The 17200-nt window shown below is 44.8% G+C and overlaps 1 protein-coding gene across 1 annotated transcript in view; it reads left to right on the top strand.

The window, feature by feature from the left end:
- The window catches only part of PDCD11 (programmed cell death 11), a 134714-nt gene extending 128407 nt beyond the window's left edge, over window positions 1-6307 (top strand). The window contains exons 35-36 of the mRNA XM_029610292.1: window positions 4224-4389; window positions 4608-6307. Of these exons, the coding sequence (XP_029466152.1) occupies window positions 4224-4389; window positions 4608-4779 (338 nt within the window). The 3' untranslated portion in view covers window positions 4780-6307. The remainder of the gene's footprint in view (window positions 1-4223; window positions 4390-4607) is intronic.
- Window positions 6308-17200: the final 10893 nt, after the last annotated feature.

Genomic DNA, 17200 nt, shown 5'->3' on the forward strand with positions numbered 1-17200 from the left:
TGGCACTTCCAGGTCCCAGTCATGGTCTCATTCCTTTTGGGGCCATCGTGGCTTCCGAGATGGCGGTCAGCAGCACACGGCTGCCAAGTCCGCCCCCCAATGAGATAAGGCCGGTCCATTTCTCCCTACGAAACTTAGGTGGGCATCTTTCTCTGTTTCACGGGGAGTGGGCCAAAATCACATCCTCTCAATGGGTTCTCGAGGTGATAGAAAATGGTTACGCATTAGAGTTTGCCCGGGACCTTCCGGATCTTTATCTCGTTTCTCCTTGCAGTCCGTTAAAGAGGCCTGCGGTATGTCAAACCTTAGCCAGGCTCCAGGAACTGGGGGCAATTATCCCGGTCCCATTGCAGGAACAAGGCGCTGGCCAGTATTCCATTTACTTCATCGTGCCCAAGAAGGACAATGCCTTCCGTCCGATCCTGGATCTCAAACGAGTCAACCGAGCTCTCAAAGTTTCCCATTTCCGAATGGAGACCCTGAGGGCGGTGATAGCGGCGGTCCGCCCCGGCGAATTTCTAGCCTCCCTGGACTTGACAGAGGCTTACCTTCACATACTGATTCGACAAGAGCATCAGAAGTATCTTTGCTTCCACATCCTGGACCAGCACTTCCAGTTCAGGGCTCTACCCTTTGGCCTTGCTACCGCTCCCCGCACTTTTACCAAGATCATGGTGGGTAGTGGCGGCTGCCCTTCGCCGGGAAGGAATCCTAGTCCACCCTTATTTAGACGACTGGCTCGTCCAGGCCAAGTCCTCCGCTCTGTGCGGTCACGCGGTCGACAGGGTCCTGGCCCTTCTCACTTTGCTCAGCTGGATAATCAACTTCCCCAAGAGCAATCTCCTGCCCTCCCAGGTCCTGGAATTCCTGGGCGCTCGCTTCGATACACGGGTCAGGAAAGTTTTTCTCCCAGACGCTCGGGCACTCAAGCTCATCGATCAAGTGCGTAGCTTTGTTTCCCTGCCGCTTCCCATGGCGTGGGATTATCAGCAGGTTCTGGGGACCATGGCTTCCACTATCGACCTGGTCCCCTGGGCGTATGCGCATATGCGTCCATTACAGAAAGCATTATTGTCCTGCTGGCAGCCGGTATCCGAGCAGTTCCAGGAGACCCTTCCGCTCTCCGACTCTACCATTGCAGACATACAATGGTGGCTGTCACCGGCGCATCTCCTTAAGGGGATGCCACTCTTGACTCCCATGTGGGTCATAGTCACGAGGGACGCCAGTCTCTCCGGGTGGGGGGCAGTCTGTCAATCTCAAACGACTCAAGGATACTGGTCCCCGCTTCAGTCCCGTTGGCACATCAATCGCTTGGAAACCTGTGCGGTGTGCCTGGCTCTCAAATATTTTCTCCCGCTGATCTGCCACAAAGCGGTACAAGTTCTGTCGGACATTTCCACCATGGTGGCCTACATCAATCGTCAGAGGGGTGCTCGAAGTCGTCTGATGTCGCTGGAAGCCAGCAAGCTTTTCGACTGGGCGGAGAGGCACTTGGATCGTCTAGCTGCCTCCCATGTAGCGGGCAAGGAGAACGTTCAAGCCGACTTCCTCAGCTGTCAGCGTCTCGATCCCGGCGAGTGGGAGTTGTCCGAAGAGGCAATGCATCTGATCGTCCGCGGGTGGGGTCCCCCTCACCTGGATCTGATGGCGACTTTGAGCAACGCCAAGGCTCCCCGATTCTTCAGCTGTTGGAGGGAGCATTGCTCAGAGGGAGTGGATGCATTGGACCTCCCTTGGCCTCCCGACATCCTCTTCTACGTGTTTCAGCCTTGGCCATTAGTGGGCAAGGTTCTCAGGAGAATAGAGCTGCACCAGGGACCGGTCATTCTCGTGGCCTCGCAGGCCGTGGTTCGCGGATCTGGTAAATCTGGCGATGGGTGGTCCTCTTCACCTCGGCCATCTCCCCGTCTTCTTCGACAGGGTCCCGTATATTTCGATCAGGCGGATCACTTCTGTCTAGCGGCATGGCATTTGAACAGCGACGATTGAGGAGAAAAGGTTATAGAGAAGAGGTTATCTCTACTCTGCTTAGGGCTCGTAAGCAGTCTACGTCTCTGGCTATGTCCATGTCTGGAAGGTTTTTGAGCATACTTGCGCGGACTTGGGTGCTTCAGTGCATTCGCCTTCGGTTTCTGTGGTTCTCACTTTCCTTCAGTGGGAGCTATCCAAGGGTCTTTCCGTCAACTCATTGCGCATACAGGTTTCCACCCTTGTTTCCCTCCTGGGCCCCATCAAGGGGCGGGCGGTGGCCTCCCACCCATATGTTGTCCATTTCCTCAGGAGCGCTAAGCACCTGAAGCCACCCATCCGGGCCACTTGTCCTTCGAGGAGTCTCAATTTGGTGCTTCGGGTTCTTTGTTCGGCCCCTTTCAAACCTCTCCATCGGGCTACTCTCAAGGACTTGACGCTCAAGGCTGTCTTCCTGGTCACCATTTGCTCCGCCAGGAGGGTGTCTGAGATTCAAGCTCTGTCTTGCAGAGAGCCTTTTCTGCGGTTTTCGGATTTGGGAGTCTCTCTCAAAACCGTACCTTCTTTCTTACCCCAAGGTTGTTTCCCCTTTTCATGTGAATCAGTCGGTGGAACTCCCCGCTTTCTCTCCTGAGGATATAGTGGGATCCGATGGCAGTGACCTTTGCTGCCTGGACGTTAAACGTGTTTTGCTGCGTTACCTTCAGGTTACCAATGACTTCCGGGTCTCAGATCATCTTTTTGTTCTGTGGAGCGGTCCAAATAGGGGTAAACAAGCTTCTAAGACTACGATCACTCGGTAGTTGAAGGAGGCGATTTCTTCAACCTACATCTGCAAGGGCTGGGCGGTTCCGGAAGCTTTGAAAGCTCATTCCTTGCGTTCTCAGGCTACTTCTTGGGTGGAGAGTCAGTCGGTCTCTCCACAGGAAACATACAGGGCAGCTACATGGAAGTCCCTGCATACCTTTGCTCGTCACTACCGCCTTGATGTTCAGGCGCCAGTCTTTGGTTCCTTTGGTCGGCAGGTGCTTCAAGCGGAACTGTCTAGGTCCCACCTTTTGTAGGGAAGCTTTGGTACATCCCATGGTCTGGACTGATCCAGGTTCATAGAGGGAAAGGAAAATTAGTTCTTACATGACAATTTTCGTTCCTGTAGTACCACGGATCAGTCCAGACGCCCTTCCGTTTTGTTCTGTCCGCTCAAACTTTTTACTCTATTTCTTCCTCCTTATAGGAGTAATTTTGTGTCCCTGCATGGCTCTCTTGGATTCTCATCACAGGCATCGGAAGTATCTTTCACGATCATCTGGGGTAGTCATGCAAGAGCGCTTAGTCACACAGTTCATTCAATTGTTCTGTTTGTTTGCTGATTTACACAAAGTTAATAGTTGTTCTGTTACTTGCTTGACCTTATGCCTTTTACTGCTTTGACAATGGTTATACTGAAGGGCTGCAGGGTAGGCTCTGTCCTGATATAGGATACCCTTTCAGTTTTGGTCTGTCTCCATCTGCTGGACAGGAGGCTCAACCCATGGTCTGGACTGATCCGTGGTACTACAGGAATGAAAATTATCAGGTAAGAACTAATTTTCCTGTATTGTGCTGCCATGAAGTTTCTGTGTAGAGAAGATGTACTGATGTTTTAGGGCCTGGTGTAATATTTGCAGTGTTGCCTTTTCATAGGTAGGGTTGTTATGTCTGAGTGCTGGCATTTAGTGTTGTTTTAGTATGGGATGTTTACTAAATTGGAATTGTAATTCAGTTTACATGTTGCTTTCTGAGGACCCAAACCCTCATGAAATGCCCTTTACAATAGGCCTAATACCATATTAGTTCAGAGTTCCTAGGAGTGTGAGGCAGGGTTGCCAGCCTCCTAGAAATATGACCACAATCTGCCAGCCCTCCAGGAACTCTGACCCCTGCTTTTCCCCTTCTGTAGCATTTCAAACATCAAAAGGGCCAGATTCCAAGGGGAACATCCCGCCCACCCCCATCCCCTTGGCCCTCTCAATGGTTTGACCTGTGCTGGAACTTGGAGGGGAGGGAGAGAGGAGCACCATCTCATCCCTCACTGCAGGCAGCAGATTGCCTTGAGCTGTCCCTTGATTGTCTGGGCAGGTGTAAAGGTACAGCAGAAGCGAACAGTGGGGTGCGTATTTCATGGCTCCCTCAGAAGAGGTAGGGATGAGAAATGCAGCAGCTCAAACCCCTTTTTGGCTCTGCGACCTCAATGCATGAACTTCTGATTTCAGATGTCGATGTCATTTCGAAGTTCGCCCAGCTGGAGTTCCACATGGGTGATGTAGAACGTGCCAAGGCAATATTTGAGAGCACACTGAGCAACTACCCAAAGCGGACAGACCTCTGGTCTATTTACATAGATATGATGATCAAACATGGCAGCCAACAGGAAGTGAGGTGAGTGGTGGATGACAAAGCATGGAAATAACACCCCCCCCCCCCTTTCCCCAAACAGTGGCACCATAGTTGCTGGCCTTGTGTGGAACCTCCAAAGGATTATTTATTTCTTTTATTTAAAAACATTTCTTAATCGCTGTTCCAGATTTTAAAAGTTGCTGAAAGCCATGCGCAATCATCATAGCTGTCTTTCTGCTTTGCTACTTGTTTTCTAACAGGAGTATTTTTGAGCGAGTTATTCACCTGAGCCTGGCAGCAAAGAGGATGAAGTTTTTCTTTAAACGCTACTTGGAGTACGAGAAGAAATATGGCAATGCAGAAAGCACTCAGGCCGTGAAGGAGAAGGCTCTGGAGTATGTGGAATCCAAGAACTCCCTGGCAGAGACATGATGCAAAAAAAAAAACCAAAGGGACCAAAAGACATTTCTTTTTTTCCAGCTGGAGAATTCACAGTCGTGGTATCTGATTTGGATCATTTTTGGACTGCTTTTCTTCATCTGAGGGTGTACATATGTGATGATTTTTTCTGAGCCCCTCTGGGAGGAAAAAGAATTTTTTTTGGATTAAAATGGAAAAAAGTGGGCAGAGAGACAGATTATGCTGTTTTGTGGATTTGTACAATTGCTGGGACTCATTTGTAGCGGCAGGAATTGTTTTCCCCCTGATGTGACGCCGAGGGGTGATCGGATTTACTGTCTTTCAGTCTGTGACTTTCCACGGTTCTGTCACTGGAACTGGTTTCAGCCTCTGGCTGCACTGCAGAGACTTGTAAAGACAAACAACCTCCCATGGTATTACAGGCACCTGCAGCAACCATCTTCTGAGGAACGGTCTCCCGAACTTGGCCCTGCCAGAGATTTAACGCAGGGAAAAGCGTTTCTGGTGGTAGTTTCAGACCGTGGGTCCCTAATGAGGAAGATCCAACCTTGACCATGCAAATGCACTTTGTATTTGTGGCGGTCATCTGATTGAAACAGGAAGAGTAAGCATTTCATTTAGGCTAAGATGATGGAGGCTGGGGTATTTCTTTTCCCCTCCCTGGGGTCAAATTTGTTGTTTTCCCAAAGGAAAAATAAAGCACCAACCATTGCGTTATTATTTCCAGAGATACAAGAAGTGTTTTCTCAATGATGCAAAAAAAATAAAAGGTGGGTTGCTATGTAAGTCCGCTTGAATGCACGGAAATAAAGGTTAACAAACACACACACACTAATTAAAATGAGGCCTTATTTTAATGGACTAATGTAATATATTTCTCAACCAGCTCTCAGGAGCTGTCTGCATTGAATAGTAGGTACTACAGTAGTGGAGGAGTATGAGCAGTGTCTCCCCCCCGGCCCTTACCACAGGGAAATGACATTGAACACACGAGGCTGCTCCTCCACTAAAACAGTGCACGTCATTCAGTGAAGATGGATGCTGCATGGGTGAGACAGGTCAGACGTTAAAGAATAAAACTGTGCAGACACCAAATCAAACATCGCTGAGAAGAGCAAGGCAGCCCATCTGGGGGAGGGGGGAGGGAGAGGCCCTTTCAGGATGTGACCGTATGATCAGGATACTACAGGGGAGATTCAGAACCATCCAGGAACAACGTTGAGACCTTTGAAGTTTAAATAGATCAAGCACTTTGGGAATGACAAGAGAGGGGCTTAACAGAGACTTGGAGTTTTATTTATTTTAAATCCATACCAACCACAAAATTCCACTGCCTGTCGCCATCTGACTATGTTAACCCACTCCTCCTTCCCCATTCCTCTTCGCTCTGTCTTTGGAATTAATTTTATGATTTATTTGCATTTTCTGGCAAATGTCATCTTTTGCTTATTCCTTTTTCGTATCTGAGGAAGGAAGTGTCAACTCCCGAAAGCTGGTCAAGAAATGTATTAAATTGGTGCAATAAAAAGGCTTCACCTTTTTAGGGTTTGTTTTTTTGTTGTTGTTTTATATTTGTTAAAGGAAAATTGGTTCTTACCTGCTAATTTTCATTCCTGTAGTACCACAGATCAGTCCAGACTCATGAGTTTTGCCTCCCTGCCAGCAGATGGAGACAAAGAAAGTTTTACTGACACTGTACATAACCCAGTGTGCCACCTGCATTCCCTCAGTATTGAACTTGTACCCAAGCCACAAAGATGAGCACTGTAACAATCAAAACTCACTCCAAACAAACAGGAAGGTGGTGACTTATAAACTCAGAGCAAAACATGAGGTCAACTCCTAGAGCAGAATAACCTCCTACCAACTGTGCAATACATCAGAATGAGCGGCTGACGCTCCCAACCTCAATGGGCGAGTGTCTGGACTGATCTGTGGTACTACAGGAACAAAAATTAGCAGGTAAGAACCAATTTTCATTTCCCTGTATGTACCCAGATCAGTCCAGACTCCTGGGATGTACTTAAGCTCCCCTAGACTGGGTGGGACATGGAGGTCCTGCTTGCAGAACCCTCTCACCAAACCCCAACACCATTGATGTCACATCTGGTCTACCCCAATTTAACAGTTGGGGAGGCCGCACCACCAGCAGCACATCTAAGCCGCATGCTAAAGGGGCAAGCCCCTTAGGATTGAATGCACTGCACATCCTTTATTCCTTTGAGTCTCAACACATTATGGATAAGAAATGTAAGGGCTCAGAGCTCTCCTGCCCAGGCTGGCTCCTCCATCTTCTCTTACTCAACTGATGATGGACTCTCTCTCTATCCAAAGGCCTCAATCTGGCATTTTTGAGCAGGGATTTACTAACCCTGCCAATGTGGAGTCGTTAGTCTCACTTAGTCCAGGTGGTCTTACTCCACTTCAGACAATTAATTCTCCCACTTCTGTGGTAGGAGGAGGAGATGTTTGGGACTTCACACCTTTGTCTCCTCGTGGTAGGCCATCCACATTAGTTGCTGCATTGGAGATGGTAGCTGCTCTACTGAGAGATTTGTTACTCTTTCAAAGCCTTGAAGTCCTATGGACAGCTATCTCAAAAAATGGAGCAAACTCTTTCAAGTAGAATGGACTCTTATGCTTACGAACTGGGGTATTTTATTTTTGGCAGTTAACAATCATTCTCTAGTTATTAAAGAATTGGGGGATACATTTTTAGAGTGTGGAAGAAAACTAAACAGCTTTGCAGAATTGCAATGCTTCCTTAGTGAAAGATAATTTGGTTTTGTATTCTAAAATAATGTCTAATCACTCTTGTAGGTTGAGTTTATGCTTTATAAACTTTCCTGTGTGTCGACTTATTCCTCCTAGTGAAATGCTTAAAGTTTTATTTAGATTTTTTTTTAAAGCTTTCCCAGGACTCCGTACCTGAATTTGTGAAGGTTTTTTACTTGCTGGACCGAAGATGTGTCACTGCACAGGGAGGAAGAGATTGGGGTTAATCCTATTACATCAGGGGATTTTGATTTGTCAACCTTTTTAGAACAATCCCAAAGTGAGTTATTGGACCCCGCAACTCTTGTAGAGACTTTTTTTCTAGAGTTAGATAAGCACTTAACCTACAGGCCGATGCAATACCATGCACTGGCCGCAGTGCACGGCTCAACGCGCAATTTGACGCACGTTTTGGAGACACATCCATAACCCCCTATGCAAAACGGGGTACACGTGTCCAATCGCACGCATGGTTAATAGAACTCATGACATATAAATGCATGTTGATGAGGCTATTATCTATTCCCCCCAATGCAAAAGTACGCCCCTCGCGTGCATTTTTACTCACCAAAATTAACGCTTGCCCTGAGCAGCCCAAAAAGTGTACAGAAAATAACTGCTTTTCTGTACTTACTTTGACTTAATATCATGGTGAAATTAAGTTAGAGGAACTAAAAAAAAATTTGAAATGTCCCCCCAAAATTTTTTTTAAAAAGGGTGCCAGCAGTCAGGTTAAGAAAAGAGATGCTCAATTAACAAGCGTCCATTTTCCTAACCTGTGGCTGTGCAAACTGCGGCAACCCTTTTGCATTGGGCGTCCCAAAGAGGTAGGTCAGTGGGTGCTCAATCATGAGTACTCGTTTAACGCATGCCGATATTGCATCAGCCTGCTGATGCAATATTGTTTATTCAATAAACATACACATGGTTACTGTGACTCCAACATCGCTCTAAGCTACAACAGCAAGAGGAAATGTGGAAAAAAGGATTCGCACTCACAAAGCGGGGAGTAGCTGGCTTGTTACGGCGGTTACTACCCCAAACCAAATAAGCCTGATACTTCACTTTCAATGCATATACAGCATAGTTCTCTGCTTCAACAGCATGGGAGAAGAAAAACTGATACTTCACACATCCAGCAGAGCTCTCTGCTTCAACGGCAGGGGAGAAGAAAAACTGATACTTCACGCATATCCAGCATAGCTCTCTGCTTCAACGGCAGGGGAGAAGAAAAACTGATACTTCACGCATATCCAGCATAGCTCTCTGCTTCAACGGCAGGGGAGAAGAAAAACTGATACTTCACGCATATCCAGCATAGCTCTCTGCTTCAACGGCAGGGGAGAAGAAAAACTGATACTTCACGCATATCAAGCATAGCTCTCTGCTTCAATGGCAGGGGAGAAGAAAACTGATACTTCACGCATATCAAGCATAGCTCCCTGCTTCAACGGCAGGGGAGAAGAAAAACTGATACTTCACGCATATCCAGCATAGCTCTCTGCTTCAACGGCAGGGGAGAAGAAAAATTGATACTTCACGCATATCCAGCATAGCTCCCTGCTTCAACGGCAGGGGAGAAGAAAAACTGATACTTCACGCATATCCAGCATAGCTCTCTGCTTCAACGGCAGGGGAGAAGAAAAACTGATACTTCACGCATATCCAGCATAGCTCTCTGCTTCAACGGCAGGGGAGAAGAAAAGAGGGTTCGCACTCACAAAGCAGGGTGTAGCTTGCTTGTTACGGCGGTTACTACCCCAAATTAAATAAGCCTGATACTTCACTTTCAATGCATTTCCAGCATAGCTCTCTGCTTCAATGGCAGGGGAGAAGAAAAACTGATACTTCACGCATATCCAGCATGGCTCTCTGCTTCAACGGCAGGGGAGAAGAAAAACTGATACTTCACGCACATCCAGCATGGCTCTCTGCTTCAACGGCAGGGGAGAAGAAAAACTGATACTTCACGCACATCCAGCATGGCTCTCTGCTTCAACGGCAGGGGAGAAGAAAAACTGATACTTCACGCATATCCAGCATAGCTCTCTGCTTCAACGGCAGGGGAGAAGAAAAACTGATACTTCACGCATATCCAGCATAGCTCTCTGCTTCAACGGCAGGGGAGAAGAAAAACGGATACTTCACGCATATCCAGCATAGCTCTCTGCTTCAACGGCAGGGGAGAAGAAAAACTGATACTTCACGCATATCCAGCATAGCTCTCTGCTTCAACGGCAGGGGAGAAGAAAAACTGATACTTCACGCATATCCAGCATAGCTCTCTGCTTCAACGGCAGGGGAGAAGAAAAACTGATACTTCACGCATATCAAGCATAGCTCCCTGCTTCAACGGCAGGGGAGAAGAAAAACTGATACTTCACGCATATCCAGCATAGCTCTCTGCTTCAACGGCAGGGGAGAAGAAAAACTGATACTTCACGCATATCCAGCATAGCTCCCTGCTTCAACAGCAGGGGAGAAGAAAAACTGATACTTCACGCATATCCAGCATAGCTCTCTGCTTCAACGGCAGGGGAGAAGAAAAGAGGGTTCGCACTCACAAAGCAGGGTGTAGCTTGCTTGTTACGGCGGTTACTACCCCAAATTAAATAAGCCTGATACTTCACTTTCAATGCATTTCCAGCATAGCTCTCTGCTTCAATGGCAGGGGAGAAGAAAAACCGATACTTCACGCATATCCAGCATGGCTCTCTGCTTCAACGGCAGGGGAGAAGAAAAACCGATACTTCACGCATATCCAGCATGGCTCTCTGCTTCAACGGCAGGGGAGAAGAAAAACTGATACTTCACGCACATCCAGCATAGCTCTCTGCTTCAACGGCAGGGGAGAAGAAAAACTGATACTTCACGCATATCCAGCATAGCTCTCTGCTTCAACGGCAGGGGAGAAGAAAAACTGATACTTCACGCATATCCAGCATAGCTCTCTGCTTCAACGGCAGGGGAGAAGAAAAACGGATACTTCACGCATATCCAGCATAGCTCTCTGCTTCAACGGCAGGGGAGAAGAAAAACGGATACTTCACGCATATCCAGCATAGCTCTCTGCTTCAACGGCAGGGGAGAAGAAAAACTGATACTTCACGCATATCCAGCATAGCTCTCTGCTTCAACGGCAGGGGAGAAGAAAAACTGATACCTCACGCATATCCAGCATAGCTCCCTGCTTCAACGGCAGGGGAGAAGAAAAACAACCAATAAGGGCTGTACAACATAGTCTGGGTAAAAACAAATAAGCATGGGTGTAGCTTGCTTATTGCGGCGGTTACTACCCCTACTACCTCTAACTAATCAAGCTAGACATTTCACTTGGATGCAGCTCCATCACTGCTCGCTATATTAATGGTGGGGGTGGAAGGGAAATAGAACCAAGAGCTAAGAGAAACATAAGTATGAGAAAAAAATGTGAAGCTTGCTGGGCAGACTGGATGGGCCGTTTGGTCTTCTTCTGCCGTCATTTCTATGTTTCTATGCTGGTGTTTTTCTCTAAAAGGGAAGCTTTTGTTCATGGGTAAGAAAATTGCCATTTTCCCAGATGTAATTAAGGAAATTCAATATAAGAGGAAATTATTTCTTGCCTTAAAGCTTTAGGGTATTAGCCCTTAGAGCCCAAATCCTACTGAACGTTTCCTGTAAATGTTGTGTTAAGCTCTAGGGTGTTAAGTACAGTGGCTTGCAAAAGTATTTGACCCCCTAAAAAGCAGATTTGTGTAGATTACAAGTGACTCAGACAGTATGTTTATTGCAAGCCAGTATGCTCTTAAAGTAAATTTTCAAGTTACAATTCATTATTTCTCTCCATCTTTTGTAAAATAAAACTGAAAAATGCTGCTTGCATAAGTATTCAATCCCTTCATATTAGTACTTGGTAGAACCATCTTTTGTTGCAATCCAGCTTTCTTCTACCAGCTTTGGAGTGATTTTTTTTCCCATTCTTCTTGGCAAATTTGTTCCAGGTTGTTCAGGTTGATTGGATGACACTTATAGACTGCAATTTTCAAACAGTGCCACAGATTCTCAATTGGATTGAAATATGGACTTTGACCTGACCATTGTAGTTCATTCATCTTTCTGTTGTTCCACCACTCCTGTGTCACTTTGGCCTTTTTTAAATTTATTTATTTTTATTTTAGCATTTTCAAAAAGATTTACAAAAGTAAACCATAAGAAAAATACAGTATCTAAACACAACTACCATCATAAAGCAAAAATTTTAAAAAAAGAGGAAAAACCCACAGTTGAATACTGCATCTAGTCTTCATTTTGAGGAGTGGGGAAGACAGAGGAAACCTATTAGAAAATTCATCAATCCATGATCCACAAGAAAGGATCGCTTGGTGGATTGATGGATTTTCTTGGAAGAAAAGGATCGCTTGGTGGACTGATGGATTTTCTAATTGTTTTTATTTAGTATGTATGTTTTATTGCTGTAAATTTTTTGGTTACATTTTTTAGGCATGATAATTGTAAATAAAATATCCAGAGAACCCCAATATCTTGTTCCCAACCACATGCGTGCCAATACATATTCTAATATAGTAAAATAGTAGATATAGCAAAAAAAGACCAAGCGGCTCGTTCATTCTGCCCAGTTATTCCTGTCCACACTGTTAAGGATAGATCCCAGCTGCCAGCACTTGTAAAATATCACTATGTAAGGCAGTTTTTGTCATCTTCCAACTCTACACCCTCACCTTTGGGAGCTGATGAGCATTAATGATTCCCCACTTCAGTGACATCTGAATCAACTACTTGGCCTCACGCTTCTGTCAGTAACCCTTTTCAATGCTCAATCCCTAATTAAAAAGACACACATCCTCAATGATTACCTCCAGGACACAAATCCAGATATCTGTGCTATCACAGAAACTTGGCTAAAAAATTCCGACATTGCGCTAATCAACCAACTTCCTATCCATTTATATGACATCTTCACCTTCCACAGATACAAAAAAAGAGGAGGCGGCCTTCTTTTAGCTACCAAGAAAGAACTTAAGCTATCTGCACACTCTATTAAGACGGAGTCCAAGTTGGAATTGGGTCTAGCTAAATCAAAACAGCTACAAATTCTTCTAGTCTACGCCCCCCCTGGAGTTTTAGAAACAGACCCTTCTTCACTCATAGAATCCATCGTGAAACATATCAACTTAGACCTCCCAACTATGATCTTAGGTGATTTCAACCTTCACACTGACGCCATACCTCGCTCCTCAAATTGTGAAGCGCTACTCACCTCCCTCAGTGCTATGGGATTCACGCAGATCATCAATAGCCCTACACATAAAGCAGGACACACGTTGGATCTAATTTTTATCAACTCCAATTTCTCTTGCACATCAGAACCCTCCTGCAAACCAATCCCCTGGTCAGACCACTTCCTGATAGAATCCTCTTTCTCCATAGATAAACAGACACACTCCTCTCCTCACCTTTCTACTATTCGATTCAGGAAATCTTGCCCATCAGATATACTTAGTGATCAGCTTTCCAAGGAACTCATAAATCTAGACATTTCCAATCCTGACTCAGCCCTATCCTCCTGGCATAAGATCACGGAATCAGTAGCTAATAAATGGTGCCCAATTGTTTCCAAAACATTCAATCCTTCAAACAAAGGAAATCAACCGTGGTTCTCTCTTAAACTAAAACAGATGAAACAGGAGCTACGTCACAAGGAGAATTTATGGCGTAAAACCCCCAATTCAGCTACCCTGTCAACGTACAAAGGCTTTCTACATCATTACAGGACTTCTATTCTACTAACAAAAAGGGAATTCTATGCCAATAAAATACATCATCTCCAGTATGATGCACAGGCCCTGTTCTCATACGTTTCTCAAATCACAAAATCAACCCCACTGCCTATTCCAGATGAACAAGCACTATCCAAGGCTAATGAACTAGCCTCATTTTTTCAACAGAAGATTCTGAATACGCTTGCCCTTCTACCTCCAAATACTAAACCTCTCACTTCAGACGAAAATCCTTACTCATTCTCGAGAGCCAAGCTTGACAGTTTCGAATCAACATCCACCAAAGAGATTGAATCCCTACTTAAAAGACAGAAACCTTCTAGCCATCCAGCAGATAACATCCCTTCGAGACTATTGCTTCTCATCCCAAACACTATCTCAGGACCTTTGACAAATATTATTAATTGCCTTCTAACTCAAGGAAGTTACCCTGACAGTTTAAAAACCGCAGCACTCAAACCCCTCCTTAAGAAGCACAATCTAGACCCCAATGAACCAGCCAACTTCAGACCCATCTCCAATCTCCCTTTTCTAGCTAAATTAACGGAGAAGCTGGTAAACTCCCGACTATCAGAGTACATAGAAGATCACAACATCTTATACCCTTCACAATATGGCTTCCGTAAAACACGCAGTACGGAAACACTCCTCATCTCACTTACAGACCATATCATTATGGGTCTAGACAAAGGCCATTCCTTTTTGTTAGTCTTGCTAGACATATCAGCGGCATTTGATACCGTCAACCACTCCATCCTCCTTGACCGCCTAGCAGACATCTGCATCTCAGGATCAGCCCACAGTTGGTTCAAATCCTTCCTTTGCAACAGAACTTTTAAAGTAAAAATTAATAATACAGAATCGCTCTTAACAAAATCCACCCTTGGTGTTCTACAAGGATCCTCCCTATCACCTACCCTTTTTAATATTTACCTTCTCCCCCTTTGCCAATTGCTAACTGATCTTAATTTAATCCATTATCTTTACGCAGATGACGTGCAAATTCTAATCCCCATTACAGAATCTATTTCAAAAGCGCTCTCCCACTGGAATAGCTGCCTTTTATCTATCACTAGCCTCCTCAATAGATTAAACCTTGTCCTAAATGCCTCAAAGACAGGGCTCCTCCTCATCTCTTCAAACGAGGAAAAGTTTGTTCCATTATTCTCTAACAACTCATTCTTCATCCATAAGCATGTGAGAGACTTGGGGGTTCTTCTGGATAATCGGCTAAACCTAAAGAAAATGGTTAACAACACTTCCAAAGACTGCTTTTATAGACTTCAAGTTCTAAAACATCTGAAACCTCTACTATTTTTCCAAGATTTCAGAACAGTTCTCCAAGCGTTGCTATTTGCCAAGATAGACTACTGCAGTGCCCTTTTCCTTGGCCTCCCCAAATCTACTACCAAACCACTGCAGATGATTCAAAATGCTGCGGCGAGATTATTGACCAACACCAGCCGTGGAGATCACATTTCTCCCATCCTTAAATCTTTACATTGGCTACCAGTGAATTTTAGAATACTTTATAAATCAATCACCCTAATTCACAAATTCATTCATCATCAACTCCAACTCGACCTCGAAATCCCTTTCAAATTACACTCCTCCAACAGACCAATTAGAGATATTCTCCAAGGTACTCTGATTTTTCCCCCAACTAAAGCCACACGCCTTTCCTCGACCAAAGTCCGAGCGTTTTCAATAGCAGGACCTTCTATCTGGAATAACATTCCCTCAGGCCTCAGATTAGAACCCTGCCTCTTAACGTTCAGAAAAAAACTCAAAACGTGGCTATTTCATCAAGCCTTTGCTGACCCTCCAGACAATCTCTAGTCACCATTATTCTCTCCTGGACAAATTTATCCCCTCCCAGACGAATGGTTTGCTATCCTCTCGAAAGATGGACTTCCAGGTTAAAGCACCTTAAGCTTTAACCCACATCCTATACTATTATGTTACAATACTTCCTGCCTTTATTTTTTTCCAGCTATTTAGCTTCCAAGTTCTACACCCTGTTGAATGTAACTTTACCTTTTTCTCCTCTATTGTTAATCACTTTATTTATTGCTTCAGTTATCCTTGTTTATATGTAAACCGATCCGATATGGTTATCACTATGAAGGTCGGTATAAAAAAGTGTTAAATAAATAAATAAATCCCCAGCATGCCTCCTTTCCCATGTCTCACCACAAATCTTTGTAGTAATCTAACTAGCCACCTCCACTAGTGGGGCTGTTCCCTCTGCTTTTGTGGACAGTTCCCCACCACCATCCGCCTGCTGCACCAAGCCAGCCAGTTGCTGAGGAGTTGTAGCTTTATTTATTTAATTCCTACTTTAATAATTACATCAGTAATCATGTCATATGTCTGATTGCATTTCTCTATAGCGTGTTTGGGACTCTACTGTTGTGGTCTGTTCTGGCTAGTATCCCAAAAATCATTTAAGAGGCATTGTTTGACATCATCAAAAGCCTTTGCTAGTACTTCTGCTGAAAGCAGTGGCCCTGTCTACAGCCATTGGATTAACTCTGATAATGCATGTGTCTTGTTGGTCCTATGGCGCTAGTTAGAAGACTTTCAGCAATGGCATTAAGGCATGTGTCTGCCATGCTAATATGGTGTAATTATTGCATTGCTCCTGGCAACAAGCAAGGACTTTAATCTCTCTTCTAGTGATGTAGGTCAAAATACAGTTGCTAGGACCAGCCCTGTGCTGCCATATACAGGTCCTGGGTTCATATCCCAGGCCAGGACTGAAGCTGTAGAAATCATTTGGTCACAGGCTCTAGGGTAGGAGAAAACACCAGCCTTTGCTCCACAGCACCTCCTAATGGCCAAATTCAACATGAAGGATTACACACTGAAGCTGGAGCCCTGGCCGCAGACTTGCTGCAATGGCCAGACTGAGTGTGTGGAGAGGGGGATGTAAAATAATCTGCTTTGAAATACCGAAAAGCGTAAAATAAATAAAACATAAGATGCAAATAAAGGTTCATGACATTATCTCTCAGGCCTGTTCCAACTGAAGAAACAGGCAGACACCAGTGTGTGATTTGTCCCACTCCCTAAAAAAAAAAAAAGTTTCTTCTGGTGAGAATGCAGTGATTTATTTGTATATAACTTGTACCGTGTCATGTTCACATACCCCCTGAATAGGATTAAATTCTACTGTGGGGACTGTTTGAATGGTAAAAGTACTGCCTTTTGCTTGTCTGCCCTCACCAGTGAGCTGAGGACATTTCTAATAAAAATAAGCGTATTCAGAAGGATTCTTAGGTGAATTGATATTTTCTTTGTCTTGCATTGAGAGCTGATTCTGGCAATGGATTAGCTGCGTTACTTTCAGGTAAGTATGGCCTTGATCAAGCTGCCACAAATCTTTCTCTGTCTGCAAATGGAGTATTTCAATAAGATGTAAAAGAAGCAGCATCTTTTGTACTTCACTCCTTTTCTTTCCAGGAGTAAAGAGGCTTGGCAGTCATGTGAACCTTGCAGATGCAGCAGTAGACACGTTTAACTTAAAAAAAAAAAAAACACAAAACACCACCACTATTTTAAAAGACTAAACCAGGAAGACTGATACATTTGTATCATGAATGTACAGATATGCTTCAAAAGGGAAATGGCCATCACCCAGCGCAAAGTGAGTGCTATTTATAGTGGAGTGACTAATGGAATAAGGGAGTAAATGTTCCTCTCTCGAATGGAGGAAGAAGTTAGGGATTTTCCAGTTTAAAATATCCAGGCAGCTCATTAAGGCTATGGAAACTGTGGTTCCAGTTAAGCTGTCACTGCAGTGGTATGAAAATAAGATGCGCATGGCTCAGTTTTAAATCGTAGTGAGGCTTCAGCCAAATACGACAGGACTGAAGGGA

This window comes from Rhinatrema bivittatum, chromosome 7, assembly GCF_901001135.1.
Source record: "Rhinatrema bivittatum chromosome 7, aRhiBiv1.1, whole genome shotgun sequence".
Classification (NCBI taxonomy): domain Eukaryota; kingdom Metazoa; phylum Chordata; class Amphibia; order Gymnophiona; family Rhinatrematidae; genus Rhinatrema; species Rhinatrema bivittatum.